At 43.7% G+C, this 16,033-nt stretch overlaps 1 protein-coding gene across 4 annotated transcripts in view; it reads right to left on the bottom strand.

Moving 5' to 3' along the window:
- KIF13A (kinesin family member 13A) overlaps positions 1–16,033 on the bottom strand; it is an 836,323-nt gene that overhangs the window by 112,349 nt on the left and 707,941 nt on the right. For all 4 annotated transcript variants that reach the window (XM_078687977.1, XM_078687975.1, XM_078687976.1 and 1 more), the window contains one exon: positions 3,268–3,410. In XM_078687977.1, the coding sequence (XP_078544103.1) occupies positions 3,268–3,410 (143 nt within the window). The remainder of the gene's footprint in view (positions 1–3,267; positions 3,411–16,033) is intronic.

Below are 16,033 nucleotides of genomic sequence, written 5' to 3' on the forward strand. Positions count from 1 at the left end.
GCATCTCATGCAACAGAGAGGGATATGGAGGCGCCCAGCCTGATCCTATTATGGCCGCCGTCTCTCCCCCTGACAGCTATAACGCTGAAATACTCTCCTCCTCAAGAGGCAAGCGGACACTGGCTCCGGCCTCAAGCTGCCCCATGGCACAGCAAACACCCCCCCCCCCCCCCAGCCACAGTGGTCCCTACTATCTTGTGCCACTACTCTTGAGAACAAACCGGACATCGACCAGACCACAAATCCATCCGGTCTACCCATCAGGATACGGAATCTTTGAACTTACCTCCGACCGTGAAGACCTAGCTTTTTGACCAAAGCCTGGGGAAGCTTGGAGCTACCTGATAGCTATAGAGGAGATGGGCTATGGACTACCCCCACGGCTGTCACCTACCCAGCCGGACTTTGGGCAGACCTTCCTTCGTCTCTCCGTCGTACTCTCCCCCTTACCCCTTTACTCCTCCCCCTTTTCTCAACTATGCTCCATCTATTTACGCCCTCCATGCTCTTTTATTGTTCTTCCGTTGAGACCCTGCTATCTGGCTGATGCCCGGTGGAGCTACCTGATAGCTATAGAGGAGATGGGCTGTGGACTTCACCCTCGGCCGTCACCTACCAGCCGGTCCTTGGACAGATTCTCCTTCGTCTCTCCATCCTATCTCCCTCCTACCTCTTTACCCCACCCCCTCAACCTCCTAAGCTTCATTTACCCCTTCTTCGCTCCTGCAATGTTTTTTCTAGTAACGGATGTAACTCGTAACTGATGTAATTTTGTAATTTTTGTGGAACCTTATGTAAAGCGCTCTGATACCTAACTCTAGCACTATATAAAACTCAAATAAATAAAAATAAATAAACATACCAGAGCCACCTCCTCTCTTTTTGACTCTGGCAGGAAGCTGAAAACGCGGTTTTATGAGTAAGCCCCAGGGCTGGCTGGCCTCATACACCTGCTACTGAGCGTCTAGATACCTTATAGAGTGACTAACATGCTATAAAAACACTGATAGCATAGTAAAGCATAGAACACTCACAGCATAACATAACAATAGTATCAATCTTTCTTTATTGAAAACTGCACTCTCTGTCAGTCCTGCTTAGTGTCTCTTAATGTTGAAAATAAATAATTGAATGCTACTTATCTGTAAGGTTTTATTTTTTTTAGGAATCTGCTAAGTACCAGAACATCTTCAGGCCTGGGAATCATATTTTAGGTTAACTCTGACAATAATACAAGGCAAATGTATTAAGAGTAACAAGAGTACGATTCTGTTTCCCAAGCATACCCTATAGATATTGCAACTTAGTTGGTAGTAATGGTTCCCAATCAATGAGAAAAAACGCACAATCAATATAATGAAACAAATATAACACCTTCCAATGTGATAAAGTGTGAACAAATTATTTTCTTTCCGCTTGCTAATCATTTTTGGGGTGCTAGCTTGGCTCAATAGCACCTACTACCAAAACATGCTAATTACACAAGTGAAAAACCTGAAACCATAGAGCACTATGAGCACACTTGTTAACAATCCACTCGGTGCTGGATAAGTCAAATGATTACTATTGTCCAATATCACATGTATACTTCTCCAGCAACTGATGTTAATTATAACAATCCGACAGCATACAGTCATAATTTCTTCATTTTGGTGATTTTATTCTTTTACTTCATCTATCCAGCATGTAGCCTGCCAATATGCCAATACGTATTTCGTCTACCCATAGAGTTTTTCAAGGCGGTTAGCACGAAAATCTGTCATTGTATGAGCTCTACTTGTGATTGTGGTTGACTTGTATTGAAAAATGCACACTACAAACATAGGGAGTTTCCTTTGGATTCTTTATATCTTGGGTCATATAAGACCAATAATGAATGCCGCTTGGGTCATAACAAGAAGTTCATAATTAGCTACTTCAGCGTCAACTTTCATACGGACAGACCTGGTATCGTAAGTTTGTGGATGCGTGTGCATTTTTCAATAGAAGTCAACCACAAGCGGAATTAGAACTCACACAACAACAGATTTTTGTGCTAACCGCCATGAAAAAGTCTACGGGTAGACGAAACACGTGTTGGCATATTAGCAGACTACATGCTGGATATATTAAGCAAAAGAATAAAATCACCAAAATTAAGAAATTTTATATTCTTTTGATGTGATCTTCTGGATACTGAATTTACGTACATTTAATGTATGTCAGATCTGTAATCATTTGTTTTTAAATATGTATACCAACTGAGAAGCTGGTAACACTATCTCGTTTTGATGTAATTGTACCATGCATTTATGTACTCGTAAGCAAAGAAAGAACAAGTCTTGTGTACATGTCTATGGTTGCCCAGTTTTTTTGAAAGGTGATGTGGCACCTAAACTGTAAGTTTGTGATGATGACTATTTTAGTTAAAACGCTTTGCCACAAATAAAGCACTTTACAGCAGATCCTAGAGTGCAGTCTTTTGTGAGTCTCTCCCGCCACTAAATTGCGCTGTCTGAATTGAGATATATTTTGCTTGATTAAAATGCTTAAATGTGACTTAGCAGAGACAGATAAACAGACACACACATATACACCTACGTGCCTCAAAGAATTGCTGCTTTGCAGTGAACAGCAGTGGACATATTCAAGTGTATTGGAAAATTGAGTGTTTACTTTTCTCCCTGTGTTGCACCTGACATGAGCAAACACCAACAGCTGTGGAGGTGGGGCACAAGTGAGGAAAGGGGGGGGGAGGGGTTGAAGCACGACAAATGGTGCTGGGGCACAGGTGCCATTTGGCCCCCCCTCTAGAGACAGCCAGTCCAGTGCTGCTCTCTCACATGAGAAACCAACCTATGTGTTCATATTTGTGTAAATCTCCATAATTTACAGATAGGACAAGCCAGCCACATGAAAAACACAATTTACTTAAGAAATAAAGAATACAAGCAACTGAAAAATTGCAATTGCTTCAAAAATGTCAATAGCATCACCCAAGAAAGGACAATTCTTTTATCACTGACAAAAGCTGAAATGGTTATGCGCTAGCTTCAGGGAATTTTACTGCAGGTGAGATTAAAACCTCTATACTTACCAAACACGATAAACATGATCAAACTGTAAATCTGCATAGAACACCTATTTGGGTATGCTAGTTTCACAAAAGGACTAAGCAATATCTGGTTGGCAGAATCAGACAAGATAGGGAGTGGAGTATGGCCCAGCACTCAAAACAGAAACACTTGTGCAGCTCTGCTGATCTCTGAAGAAAACACACGGTCTTACCTCTTGACTTAGCAGAGGCTGAGTTTCAATTGGGATCTTTTTCTTGTGCTCCTCCTTCACAGGCAGTAAAGGCTTGAAAAACTTTGGTTGCTGGGGAGAGAATGCTTTGAATGGACTTGCATGGGGGCTCTCTGGGACACAACCTAAAATCCAAACAAACCACAGATCATCAGTCCAACATACAATTCAAGCACACCACAGTTCATCAGTCCAACATGAAATCCAAGCAGCCCACAATGCACCAGCTGGTTTAGTTCGAGCAGCTGATAAAGAATAGTTCAGCAATTCAATAAGTTGTAGGAAAAAGCAAGGATCCATGTTTACCAACAGTCACGTAAAGCAAATGAGGCGGGATGTCATCATATTATATTAATGCTTAAACTGGTCTTGGCAATCCATCAATCATTAATCACTTTAAAAAGGCCAGTCCCTTTTGTTTTTGCTGCGTTCTATCCCAATATTTTCAATATAGCGAACTGAGGGATAGCTTCATCACCATTATGTTGGGCAGTGCCATTGTTGATGTACCTTGGGATTCAGATTTACTTCTCTGATTCAGAGTTCATAGCTGCTAACAGGACCGAGAGCAATTCAGTTCTGGAACAGTCAGCCACTGTCAAGGATGGGGAAAGTCACCTTTACCAAGTTAATCATCCTTCTATAGAAGATATATCACCTTAAAGATCGAGGCTAACCTATTATGGGCAGTAGGTCTCTTCTAATTAGTTTAGGGTAAGACGAGATGAATGGATGCAGCACTCCCTTTTTGTACAAAATATTAACCACACACTCAAAATGATTTGCACTGCTTTCCCACAGGCTTGATGAGTGCAGAGGCACAAATCTAAAATATGCATGTTTTTATGGCCAGTCACGTCTGTTTGACCTGTATGTATTTATTTTAAACTAACTCTGTTTATGTACTACAGGATCACCAACAAAGTGCTGAAAAAAGCGACCATTTCTCAGTTGACATTCATTAGTGGGTAATAGGCGTATGCGTGCTAGATGAGGGTGTTTAGCACTTTAGGTTTGACAATAGGGATCCTGGTCAGCATGAAAACCTGGACCCCCCAGACAGGGCAGGGCCCTAGAAAGGCCTGAAAAATGTTGACAAAGAGGATGCAGGGGTAATTGGCACGCCAAGCATCACAAGACATTCTAACCATCTCTTATGCCCTCACAGCAACAAAGGAAATTAACTGGGAAAGTGACAGATATTTTTGTACCCATACATTGGATACTACACAGGACTACGGCAATACGTATCCCATAGCATTACAGGGAATTCACTAGTGTATCTTCTTGTGAGTGTGGCGAGCCGATGATGGCGCATGACACCCAAGATACTATATGAAGCCTTGTCATACATTTTGGTATGAATTCCTGGTTCTTAAATATAAGTGAGTATAGCAGACTTTAGGCTTCACTAAAGAGTGGGACAAAAAGTGCCTGGGTGAGGACCCTTAATGGTCTTGACAAATTGGTCTAGTCTGTTCTTTTGGTAGTACAAACTGTGGTTAGAGAGGACACAGACGAGACCAGCCTATATTTGCCTCACATTCCCTTGATCTCAAACAGTGGGGATCATATGGTTTATGACCTAAATAAAAACCTATCCACTCTCTTCAGTAATCATTTCAAAAACATGAAGGAAAAGGTATAAAACAATGCTAAACGCTACAACTCTAAAACCTGTTCAGGCCTACAGCATTTCCATTTTGCCTACGTGTAACATTTCCAAGTTTTCAGCATTGTTATTTGTGACATTTGACTGTCTAACGGATGCGACCAACAGCAGAGCATATTTCACTGACAAACTTGTAGTATTGCTTTTTAACATTATAGGTGTGAGATGTCGGCAAGAAGCCATGACTGAAGTTGTGACACTGACTACGCTTAATACGTTGCCTGAACTCAAGACGAGACATCAGTGGGGAGGATTCTATCTGCCCACATACTGCTCCTAATTTAGGATAAGCTATTTTCTAAGATTTTTTCACTCTCACTTTGACACAGTACCTTAATATATCTGGGCAGGGTCACCCTCTGTCTTAGAGCCACAACTATTTTCTTGTCAATACTTATCTTGTTCCCTGCCTCAAAAAAGTTTATTATCCTCTGCTGTAATTATAGTATTTCATACTTTGGCACAGCTATTGGCAAGGACTACTGGATATAGAATAGTTGAGGGACAGCATTCATCTTAAACGCATACATTTGGCCCAACCAGAAGATGTAGATTGTGCAACACTGCATCAAATATCCCACTATCTGATGCTGCAGCATCACCCACGTTGCTGTTGTCTGATTGTCAGGATAATCACATATATATTATTTTAATGGCTGCCTATTGGGAAAGAGACGTTATATATTGCAGACTTGTGTGTTTATTGTGAATTTAGAGATCTTTTTAAACTTCCCCAGTAGGTAAAGCAAAAAGACATTTTAAATACCGCTCTTCCGACGTCACATCTTCGTCAGAAGTGGGGAGGAGCTGCGAGCCGTATTGTAGCGGCTTTTTCGTTCATGCTGGATAAATTCTTCTTTGCTCGTGCATTTTCAGTGCGCTATTTTATTATCTGAATAGTGATTGGTCGTCGCGGTGCTGTTTTTTTAGTAGTCTTCATGTGATAGGGCATATGTAATGTTAGTCGGCCATTTTTGGCATATTCTGTACCCGCACGGCAGACCATTAATTTTAATTAGGAGCTGTCAGAGTGCCCTTGTAATGCAATCCAGATGGTGGGAGCGCGTTCACCATTCTGCATTGCATGTATAGGGCGCGCGTTCGCCTGCAGCGTTTTTGGGGCTGAGAAATGTGGACGTTTATTGTATTGAACTTTTATGTGATTTTTCATTGCTCTTTTATTAGCAGCCTTTGTTACACTAATTATGATAATTTTGTTGTTTCCAGTAGCTATCTTAGTTCTGAGTTAGAATATTAATTTCGTGACACTTTGTGGCAGATAGGGGCTACTGCAGGGATTCGGTGCAAAGCAAGTACCACTCTCGACGAGTATAGTTTTTTTCCCAGCCGGCTTTAGCTTAACGGCTTTGTATTCGTGAAAAACGGCAGTGTTAAGTGCACATTAGCGGACTCCCAGCTTTTCATCCTGAACCACACGTCATAGAATGCTTGGTGAATGAAGTGTGCGCAGTGTGTCACGAGGACGGCCAGAGGGACTGGTCCACGTTTGAGAAGTGAATGGTGACGCAGTTAGACTATGCACACACAATCTAAGGGGAAGACAGAAGGTGAAAGAACTTGGGTATCGTACCGGCGGCATCAGAGCTAGGAGCGAGTTGGTGAGATACACGTGTTTAGATTGTACTTGTAATCAGTTCAGTTTTGTATGCTTGTTAAACTTTTTGTTATAAAAACTGTTTGCAGTACCCTTGCTGCCTTCAGTGACAAACCACAGGATGTCTGTACTCGCCATAGAGGGATAGTAATGAACAGCTTTGATAGATGTTATGCGCTATAATTCTCATGGAAATGAAGCAATATTTTATGGCAGGAAAGAAAGCACTTGCGAAGGAAGAGTATGAAGAATTACTGGCACTTTAAAAACAATTCACAGACGCATTTCCTGTGTGCGGGAGGGCACGACTCCTTAGACTAAACAACGTGAGAATATATTTCAAATGTTTAACCGCTTCATGACATAATAAGCATTATAAACACTAAACTGCCCGCATTAATCACTCCCCCAGATGTGGATGGGCTGACCTTAACGTGCGCCACTCTTGCTGATTCCATAACAGTTTTCTTTGTTTACTTGCCATAATTTATACGAGCCTGGCAACGGATTACTTTCCGTAATTGATTAGATTGTACGTGGTTAACGATCACAGCCACACTGGTTTAGTTACAGGTTTGTGAACCGCATCCCCAGGCCTGCTGCACCCGAAAAAGATTAATGTTGGCTAACCTTTCCATTTTACAGTAAATATGTGGAAGAGAACTGTGAGTTTAAGAGCCTGATTTCTTCTTGGCACGCCGTGTTCACAGACAACCAGTACTACCACTACCAGTACCACCACAACCACCAGTACAAGTACTACCACCACCTGTACTACCATTGCCAGTACTACAGCCACCAGTACTAACAGTGCCACCACAACCAGTACCACCACCACCAGTGCTACCACCACCAGTACTACCAATACCAGTACCACCACCTCCAGTACTACCACTACTACCACTACCAGTACCACCACCACCAGTACTACCAGTACCACCACTACCAGTACCACCACCACCAGTAATACCACCATCAGTACTACCAGTACTACCTCCACCAGTACTACCACTACCAGTACCACCACCAGTACTACCAGTACTACCACCATCAGTACTACCAGTACTACCACCACCAGTACTACCACTACTACAGCCACCAGTACTACCACTACTACAGCCACCAGTACTACCACTACCACCACCACCAGTACTACTACCACCACCAGTACTACCACCACCACCACCAGTACTACCAGTACCAGTACTACCAGTACCACAACCACCACCACTACTACCAGTACCACAACCACCACCACTACTACCAGTACTACCACCACCAGTACTACCAGTACTACCACCACCAGTACTACCACTACTACAGCCACCAGTACTACCACTACTACAGCCACCAGTACTACCACTACCACCACCACCAGTACTACCACTACCAGTAACACCACCACTACTACCAGTACTACCACCATCAGTACTACCAGTACTACCACCACCAGTACTACCACTACTACAGGCACCAGTACTACCACTACTACATCCACCAGTACTACCACTACCACCACCACCAGTACTACCACTAGCAGTACCACCACCACCACCAGTACTACCACCACCAATACTACCAGTACTACAGCCACCAGTACTACCACTACTACAGCCACCAGTACTACCAATACCACCACCACCAGTACTACCACTACCACCACCACCAGTACTACCACCACCACCAGTACTACCAGTACCACCACCACCAGTACTACCACTACCAGTACTACCACTACCAGTACTAGCAGTACCACAACCACCACCACTACTACCAGTACTACCACCATCAGTACTACCACCACCAGTACTACCACTACTACAGCCACCAGTACCACCACTACTACAGCCACCAGTACTACCACTACCACCACCACCACCACTAGTACTACCAGTACCACCAGCACCAGTACTACCACTACCAGTACTACCACTACCAGTACTACCACTACCAGTACTACCAGCACCACCACCACCACCAGTACTACCAACACCAGTACTACCAGTACCACCACCACCACCAGTACCACCACAACCACCAGTACAAGTACTACCACCACCTGTACTACCATTGCCAGTACTACAGCCACCAGTACTAACAGTGCCACCACAACCAGTACCACCACCACCAGTGCTACCACCACCAGTACTACCAATACCAGTACCACCTCCAGTACTACCACTACTACCACTACCAATACCACCACCACCAGTACTACCAGTACCACCACTACCAGTACCACCACCACCAGTACTACCACCATCAGTACTACCAGTACTACCACCACCAGTACTACCACTACCAGTACCACCACCAGTACTACCAGTACTACCACCATCAGTACTACCAGTACTACCACCACCAGTACTACCACTACTACAGCCACCAGTACTACCACTACTACAGCCACCAGTACTACCACTACCACCACCACCAGTACTACTACCACCACCAGTACTACCACCACCACCACCAGTACTACCAGTACCAGTACTACCAGTACCACAACCACCACCACTACTACCAGTACCACAACCACCACCACTACTACCAGTACTACCACCACCAGTACTACCAGTACTACCACCACCAGTACTACCACTACTACAGCCACCAGTACTACCACTACTACAGCCACCAGTACTACCACTACCACCACCACCAGTACTACCACTACCAGTAACACCACCACTACTACCAGTACTACCACCATCAGTACTACCAGTACTACCACCACCAGTACTACCACTACTACAGGCACCAGTACTACCACTACTACATCCACCAGTACTACCACTACTACCACCACCAGTACTACCACTAGCAGTACCACCACCACCACCAGTACTACCACCACCAATACTACCAGTACTACAGCCACCAGTACTACCACTACTACAGCCACCAGTACTACCAATACCACCACCACCAGTACTACCACTACCACCACCACCAGTACTACCACCACCACCAGTACTACCAGTACCACCACCACCAGTACTACCACTACCAGTACTACCACTACCAGTACTAGCAGTACCACAACCACCACCACTACTACCAGTACTACCACCATCAGTACTACCACCACCAGTACTACCACTACTACAGCCACCAGTACCACCACTACTACAGCCACCAGTACTACCACTACCACCACCACCACTAGTACTACCAGTACCACCACCACCAGTACTACCACTACCACTACCAGTACTACCACTACCAGTACTACCAGCACCACCACCACCACCACCAGTACACCACCACCAGTACTACCAACACCAGTACTACCAGTACCACCACCACCACCAGTACTACCACTACCAGTACCACCACCACCACCACCAGTACTACCAGTAGTAAGTAGAGTAGTGAGTGCAGAGTAGTGAGTGCAGAGTAGTGAGTAGTGAGTAGAGTAGTGAGTAGAGTAGTTAGTAGAGTAGTTAGTAGAGTAGTTAGTAGAGTAGTGAGTAGAGTAGTGCAGAGTAGTGAGTGCAGAGTAGTGAGTGCAGAGTAGTGAGTGCAGAGTAGTGAGTAGTGAGTGTAGAGTAGTGAGTAGAGTAGTGAGTAAAGTAGTGAGTAGAGTAGAGTAGTGAGTAGAGTAGTGAGTAGTGAGTGCATAGTAGTGAATAGAGTAGTGAGTAGAGTAGTGAGTAGAGTAGTGAGTAGTGAGTAGAGTAGTGAGTAGAGTAGTGTGTAGTGAGTAGAGTAGTGAGTAGAGTAGTGAGTAGAGTAGTGAATAGTGAGTAGAGTAGTGAGTAGAGTAGTGAGTGCAGAGTAGTGAGTGAGTAGAGTAGTGAGTAGAGTAGTGAGTAGAGTAGTGAGTAGAGTAGTGAGTAGTGAGTAGAGTAGTGAGTGCAGAGTAGTGAGTAGAGTAGTGAGTAGAGTAGTGAGTAGAGTAGTGAGTAGAGTAGTGAGTAGTGAGTAGAGTAGTGAGTGCAGAGTAGTGAGTGCAGAGTAGTGAGTAGAGTAGTGAGTAGAGTAGTGAGTAGAGTAGTGAGTAGAGTAGTGAGTAGAGTAGTGAGTGCAGAGTAGTGAGTAGTGAGTGCAGAGTAGTGAGTAGAGTAGTGAGTAGAGTAGTGAGTAGAGTAGTGAGTAGAGTAGTGAGTAGAGTAGTTAGTAGTGGGTAGAGTAGTGAGTACTGAGTGCAGAGTAGTGAGTAGAGTAGTGAGTAGAGTAGTGAGTAGAGTAGTGAGTAGAGTAGTGAGTAGAGTAGTGAGTAGAGTAGAGAGTAGTGAGTAGAGTAGTGAGTAGTGAGTAGAGTAGTGAGTAGTGAGTAGAGTAGTGAGTGCAGAGTAGTGAGTAGAGTAGTGAGTAGAGTAGTGAGTAGAGTAGTGAGTAGAGTAGTGAGTAGAGTAGTGAGTAGAGTAGTGAGTAGAGTAGTGAGTAGAGTAGTGAGTAGAGTAGTGAGTAGAGTAGTGAGTAGAGTAGTGAGTAGTGAGTAGAGTAGTGAGTGCAGAGTAGTGAGTAGTGAGTGTAGAGTAGTGAGTAGAGTAGTGAGTGCAGAGTAGTGAGTAGAGTAGTGAGTAGAGTAGTGAGTAGAGTAGTGAGTAGAGTAGTGAGTAGAGTAGTGAGTAGAGTAGTGAGTAGAGTAGTGAGTAGAATAGTGAGTAGAGTAGTGAGTAGAGTAGTGAGTAGTGAGTAGAGTAGTGAGTAGAGTAGTGAGTAGAGTAGTGAGTGAGTAGAGTAGTGAGTGAGTAGAGTAGTGAGTAGAGTAGTGAGTAGAGTAGTGAGTAGAGTAGTGAGTAGAGTAGTGAGTAGAGTAGTGAGTAGTGAGTAGTGTAGTGAGTAGTGAGTAGAGTAGTGAGCAGAGTAGTGAGTGCAGAGTAGTGAGTAGTGAGTAGAGTAGTGAGTAGTGAGTGCAGAGTAGTGAGTAGTGAGTGCAGAGTAGTGAGTAGTGAGTAGAGTAGTGAGTAGAGTAGTGAGTAGAGTAGTGAGTAGAGTAGTGAGTAGAGTAGTGTAGTGAGTAGTGTAGTGAGTAGTGAGTAGAGTAGTGAGTAGTGAGCAGAGTAGTGAGTGCAGAGTAGTGAGTAGAGTAGTGAGTAGTGAGTGCAGAGTAGTGAGTAGTGAGTGCAGAGTAGTGAGTAGTGAGTAGAGTAGTGAGTAGAGTAGTGAGTAGAGTAGTGAGTAGAGTAGTGAGTGCAGAGTAGTGAGTAGTGAGTGCAGAGTAGTGAGTAGTGAGTGCAGAGTAGTGAGTAGAGTAGTGAGTAGTGTAGTGAGTAGTGTAGTGAGTAGTGAGCAGAGTAGTGAGTGCAGAGTAGTGAGTAGTGAGTAGTAAGTGCAGAGTAGTGAGTAGTGAGTGCAGAGTAGTGAGTAGTGAGTGCAGAGTAGTGAGTAGAGTAGTGAGTAGAGTAGTGAGTAGAGTAGTGAGTAGAGTAGTGAGTAGAGTAGTGAGTAGAGTAGTGAGTGCAGAGTAGTGAGTAGTGAGTGCAGAGTAGTGAGTAGAGTAGTGAGTAGAGTAGTGAGTAGAGTAGTGAGTAGAGTAGTTAGTAGTGGGTAGAGTAGTGAGTACTGAGTGCAGAGTAGTGAGTAGAGTAGTGAGCAGAGTAGTGAGTGCAGAGTACTGAGTAGTGAGTGCAGAGTAGTGAGTAGTGAGTGCAGAGTAGTGAGTAGTGAGTGCAGAGTAGTGAGTAGAGTAGTGAGTAGAGTAGTGAGTAGAGTAGTGAGTAGAGTAGCGAGTAGAGTAGTGAGTAGAGTAGTGAGCAGAGTAGTGAGTGCAGAGTAGTGAGTAGTGAGTGCAGAGTAGTGAGTAGAGTAGTGAGTAGAGTAGTGAGTAGAGTAGTGAGTAGAGTAGTGAGTAGAGTAGTGAGTAGAGTAGTGAGTAGAGTAGTGAGTAGAGTAGTTAGTAGTGGGTAGAGTAGTGAGTACTGAGTGCAGAGTAGTGAGTAGAGTAGTGAGTAGAGTAGTGAGTAGAGTAGTGAGTAGTGAGTGCAGACTAGTGAGTAGAGTAGTGAGTAGAGTAGTGAGTAGAGTAGTGAGTAGGACATCACAGGCAGCAGCTGTGCAAGCTTCTTACACTCACAAGGAGACCACAGGCAGCTGAGGTGCAAGCTTCTCCCACTCACAAGAAGGACATCACAAACAGCAGCGGTGCAAGCTTTTCACACTCACAAGAACGACATCACAGGCAGCAGCAGTGCAAGCTTCTTACACTCACAAGGAGACCACAGGCAGCAGAGGTGCAAGCTTCTCACACTCGCAAGAACGACATCACAAGCAGCAGTGGTGCAAGCTTCCCTTACACACTCACAGCAGGTACTGTGCCAAGGCAGCAGCAGCAACAGAGCAAGAGTCCCTTACAAAGAACAGGCACAACACAGAGATGCACAATGCAATCTTCTCATACTCACAGGCAGCAGCGGTGCAAGCTTCTCACACTCACAAGAACGACATCACAGGCAGCAGCAGTGCAAGCTTCTTACACTCACAAGGAGACCACAGGCAGCAGAGGTGCAAGCTTCTCACACTCACAAGAAGGACATCACAGGCAGTAACGGTGCAATATTCTCACACTCACAAGGAGATCATTGGCAGTACACACCACATGAACACACTCCATAACACATAGCAACAATACATTGGCATTTACAATGCTATTAGCTCAAACTCAAATAAATCCGAGCCCGATTACATTTCTAATGCTTGTTTTGTTAGAGTTTACCTGCCTGCAATGGCTAGCGACTCCACCACCAACAGAAAGTGGAGGGGGGTAATGGGCACGCCTGTCTCGTTTCACTCTGACGGACTCCAATTCACCCTTGTTTTCAGTTACCAAATATTGACCTTGTTATCGTGTGGCATAAGTCTATCTTTTGAAGAATGGCAGCCATGGAACACCAACTTATGCATCAAATTTTTTCAGCATTGTGGTACAAATAGGACTGGAATTTGTTGCATTCTCCACTACATGGGCCACGATTCCAATATTGTGTCTGCCCTGCCTATGCTTGACCAAGCCTACCTGATCGACCTCTATTTAAAAGAACATAAAATTGTTCATACTTGTAGACAGAATTTTATTGAAGATTTTAATAACAGTTTAATAAGAGTAACTGGTCTAAACAATGCACACTATTGATGGCCTTTCCTTGGTTTAGGGATAAGAGTTATATTTGTCTCATACATTGACTGAGTCACTCTTTCATTCTAGGGAAGAGATTGGTCATCTCTATATCTAGTTATGAGAAAAACATTTTATAGAAGCCCATGGGAGACCATCAGGTCTCCCATGGGCTCCCGTGGGTTCATGTGCTTTAGTGCTAGGAGCAATTCCACCTTTATTATGGGCGTTTGCAGATCACCAATAAATCCTTGTGGTACAACCACAATCTCACATGCCTTTACAAAATTGTGAATTTCTGCAGTCTCTTCTTGACCATTAATATATACCATTCAAAAACGTTTCTATAAAAGGGTATTTTTTTGTTCCTTGGTTGACCATCCCCACCTAGTTCTTGAGTCGCAAAATGTGTCTTTTTGCACACTGCTCTCAAAGCATCTGGGTTAACATGGGAGCAATGTTGTCTCCCTTTTCATAAAAATGTCCCCCTCAGTTTGAGAAAGAAAGTCTTTGTTCTGTTTGTTCTAAGGACTGAAAGTTGTACTTTTAATATCACCAGTTAACTATGGCCCAACCGAGCCGTTCCTTATCAAGCACTTCAAGTGCCTTGATCTCTGTTGTCTATGACCTGATTTTTATCTCTTGCTAATTGAGCTTATATGGTTATTGTGTATCCTCTCATTGTTGCGTTAAGAGTGTCCTATTGCACTCACGGAAAAGTGTCTTGTACCATGATCATCTGAATATGGCCCTTAAGTCCTCTGGCTACTACGGCTTTGTGCACTGTATTGCTAAGAAGTCGAATGCCCAGTCTCTAGGTCTCCCTCTTGTATTCTTCCCCTGCTTGACCTAACAATTTTATATGTGAGCATGATCTGAAAGGGAGATCTCATATACCTTTCTTTAGTCAACCGTCCGAATCAGCCCAAGAGATAATCTATGAGGGAATATGATCCCAGCTAGAGCCCATGATTACACTGTTGCTGGAATGCAAAGTAGCACCCCCAGTTACACAAGACTTTTTTTTATATAACTATTAAGCCTATCGTCCAGAATTCTTTTATGCAATTGTTGCATTTTTTTCCCCATTCAACTGGGAGGAAGAGTCCTTTCCCCACTCCCTCAGTTCAAAGCTTTATTACTGTGCTACATTCCTTCCCAATCCACATCAGTTAAATGTCATTCAGTGACTGGGAGTGAAACCCCCAGTCATGGACTGACATTAGCAACATGTGCAGGCACCTGTGGGTCACAGCTCAGCAGATGACCTCAAACATTTGGCACACTGCCTATCTGTCTCACGTTGCTGAGTCGCTGTCTGGAGTGCAGACGTCCACCCCACACTTCACCTTTGTTTGAATGGGCCAAGTATCTCAGACCATCCGTCTCCATGGTTTGGCCTGTTGACTACCTCACAGGTCTCCAATCCACATATAGAAACACCTTGCATGTGAAGGGACTGTCTGTGCTCAAAATGCACCAACCTATGATGTTGGGTTGTAAATATTGTGATGAAATGAAGTGTAATTATTTCTCAGAGAGATGTCCTGTACAAGGAAGCAGCCACTGAAGTCACTGAACAACTGTAACGTGCCATGACGGCGCTGGGGGGCACAAGGGGGTCAGCAGATTTTCTTACATGGTTATTTACTTGTAATTTGTAGAACAACTTGAATAAAACAGATTTTAAAAAAACTGCAGCGATCTTAGAACCTACTAAGGGCAGTAGGACAATCACAGATCCACTCAGAATCTAAAGCACTTTGAAGGCTGGCCTTCAGCAAACAGTTGTGAACATCTTCCCAACTGGCTCTATGTAGCAGTAAAGGGAGTTTATATAGGACACAATGTAAGAGGTTAGACTTGGAGAATGAGAAACACGAAGCTTGCATTTTCGGACCTCATGATAATGTAGGGAAACACCCAGCATGTGTTAGTTTAACCCATAATGAATGATACCGTTCTTTACACCAGTGATTGCCAAACTGTGGGTAGCAATTTGGGGCTCGAAGGTTCAAGCAAAAAATAAAGATATTCTTAAATTCTGTGTTTCTTGTCACATTTGCTGTGCTTCAAACACAAGTGTCAAATGTCAGCTATGTCTTCGGACAAATTTTTCCTTATTTGTTTCGCATGGGGATTGGCATTTACAAACACCTCTCACTTTGCAGTGAGAGAAAGAAAAGTAAAGTGAATTATGTGACAATCTTGGTGGGGTACAGCGATTGTGAAAGAAAAAGCTGTAGGGTGTCATTTATGTAACAAAAATATGTAAATACTTGTCAATGAACTTTACACATTCAGCAATAGGAAAGCAAAAATGTAGCACAGTATTTTGTAATTCTAAAGTTGTCCTGTCTTATATAAGTGTAGGAGGCAATAAGCAATCTCCAGCATA

The sequence above is a fragment of the Lissotriton helveticus genome, chromosome 4_1 (genome assembly GCF_964261635.1).
Source record: "Lissotriton helveticus chromosome 4_1, aLisHel1.1, whole genome shotgun sequence".
In the NCBI taxonomy this organism is placed as follows: Eukaryota; Metazoa; Chordata; class Amphibia; order Caudata; family Salamandridae; genus Lissotriton; species Lissotriton helveticus.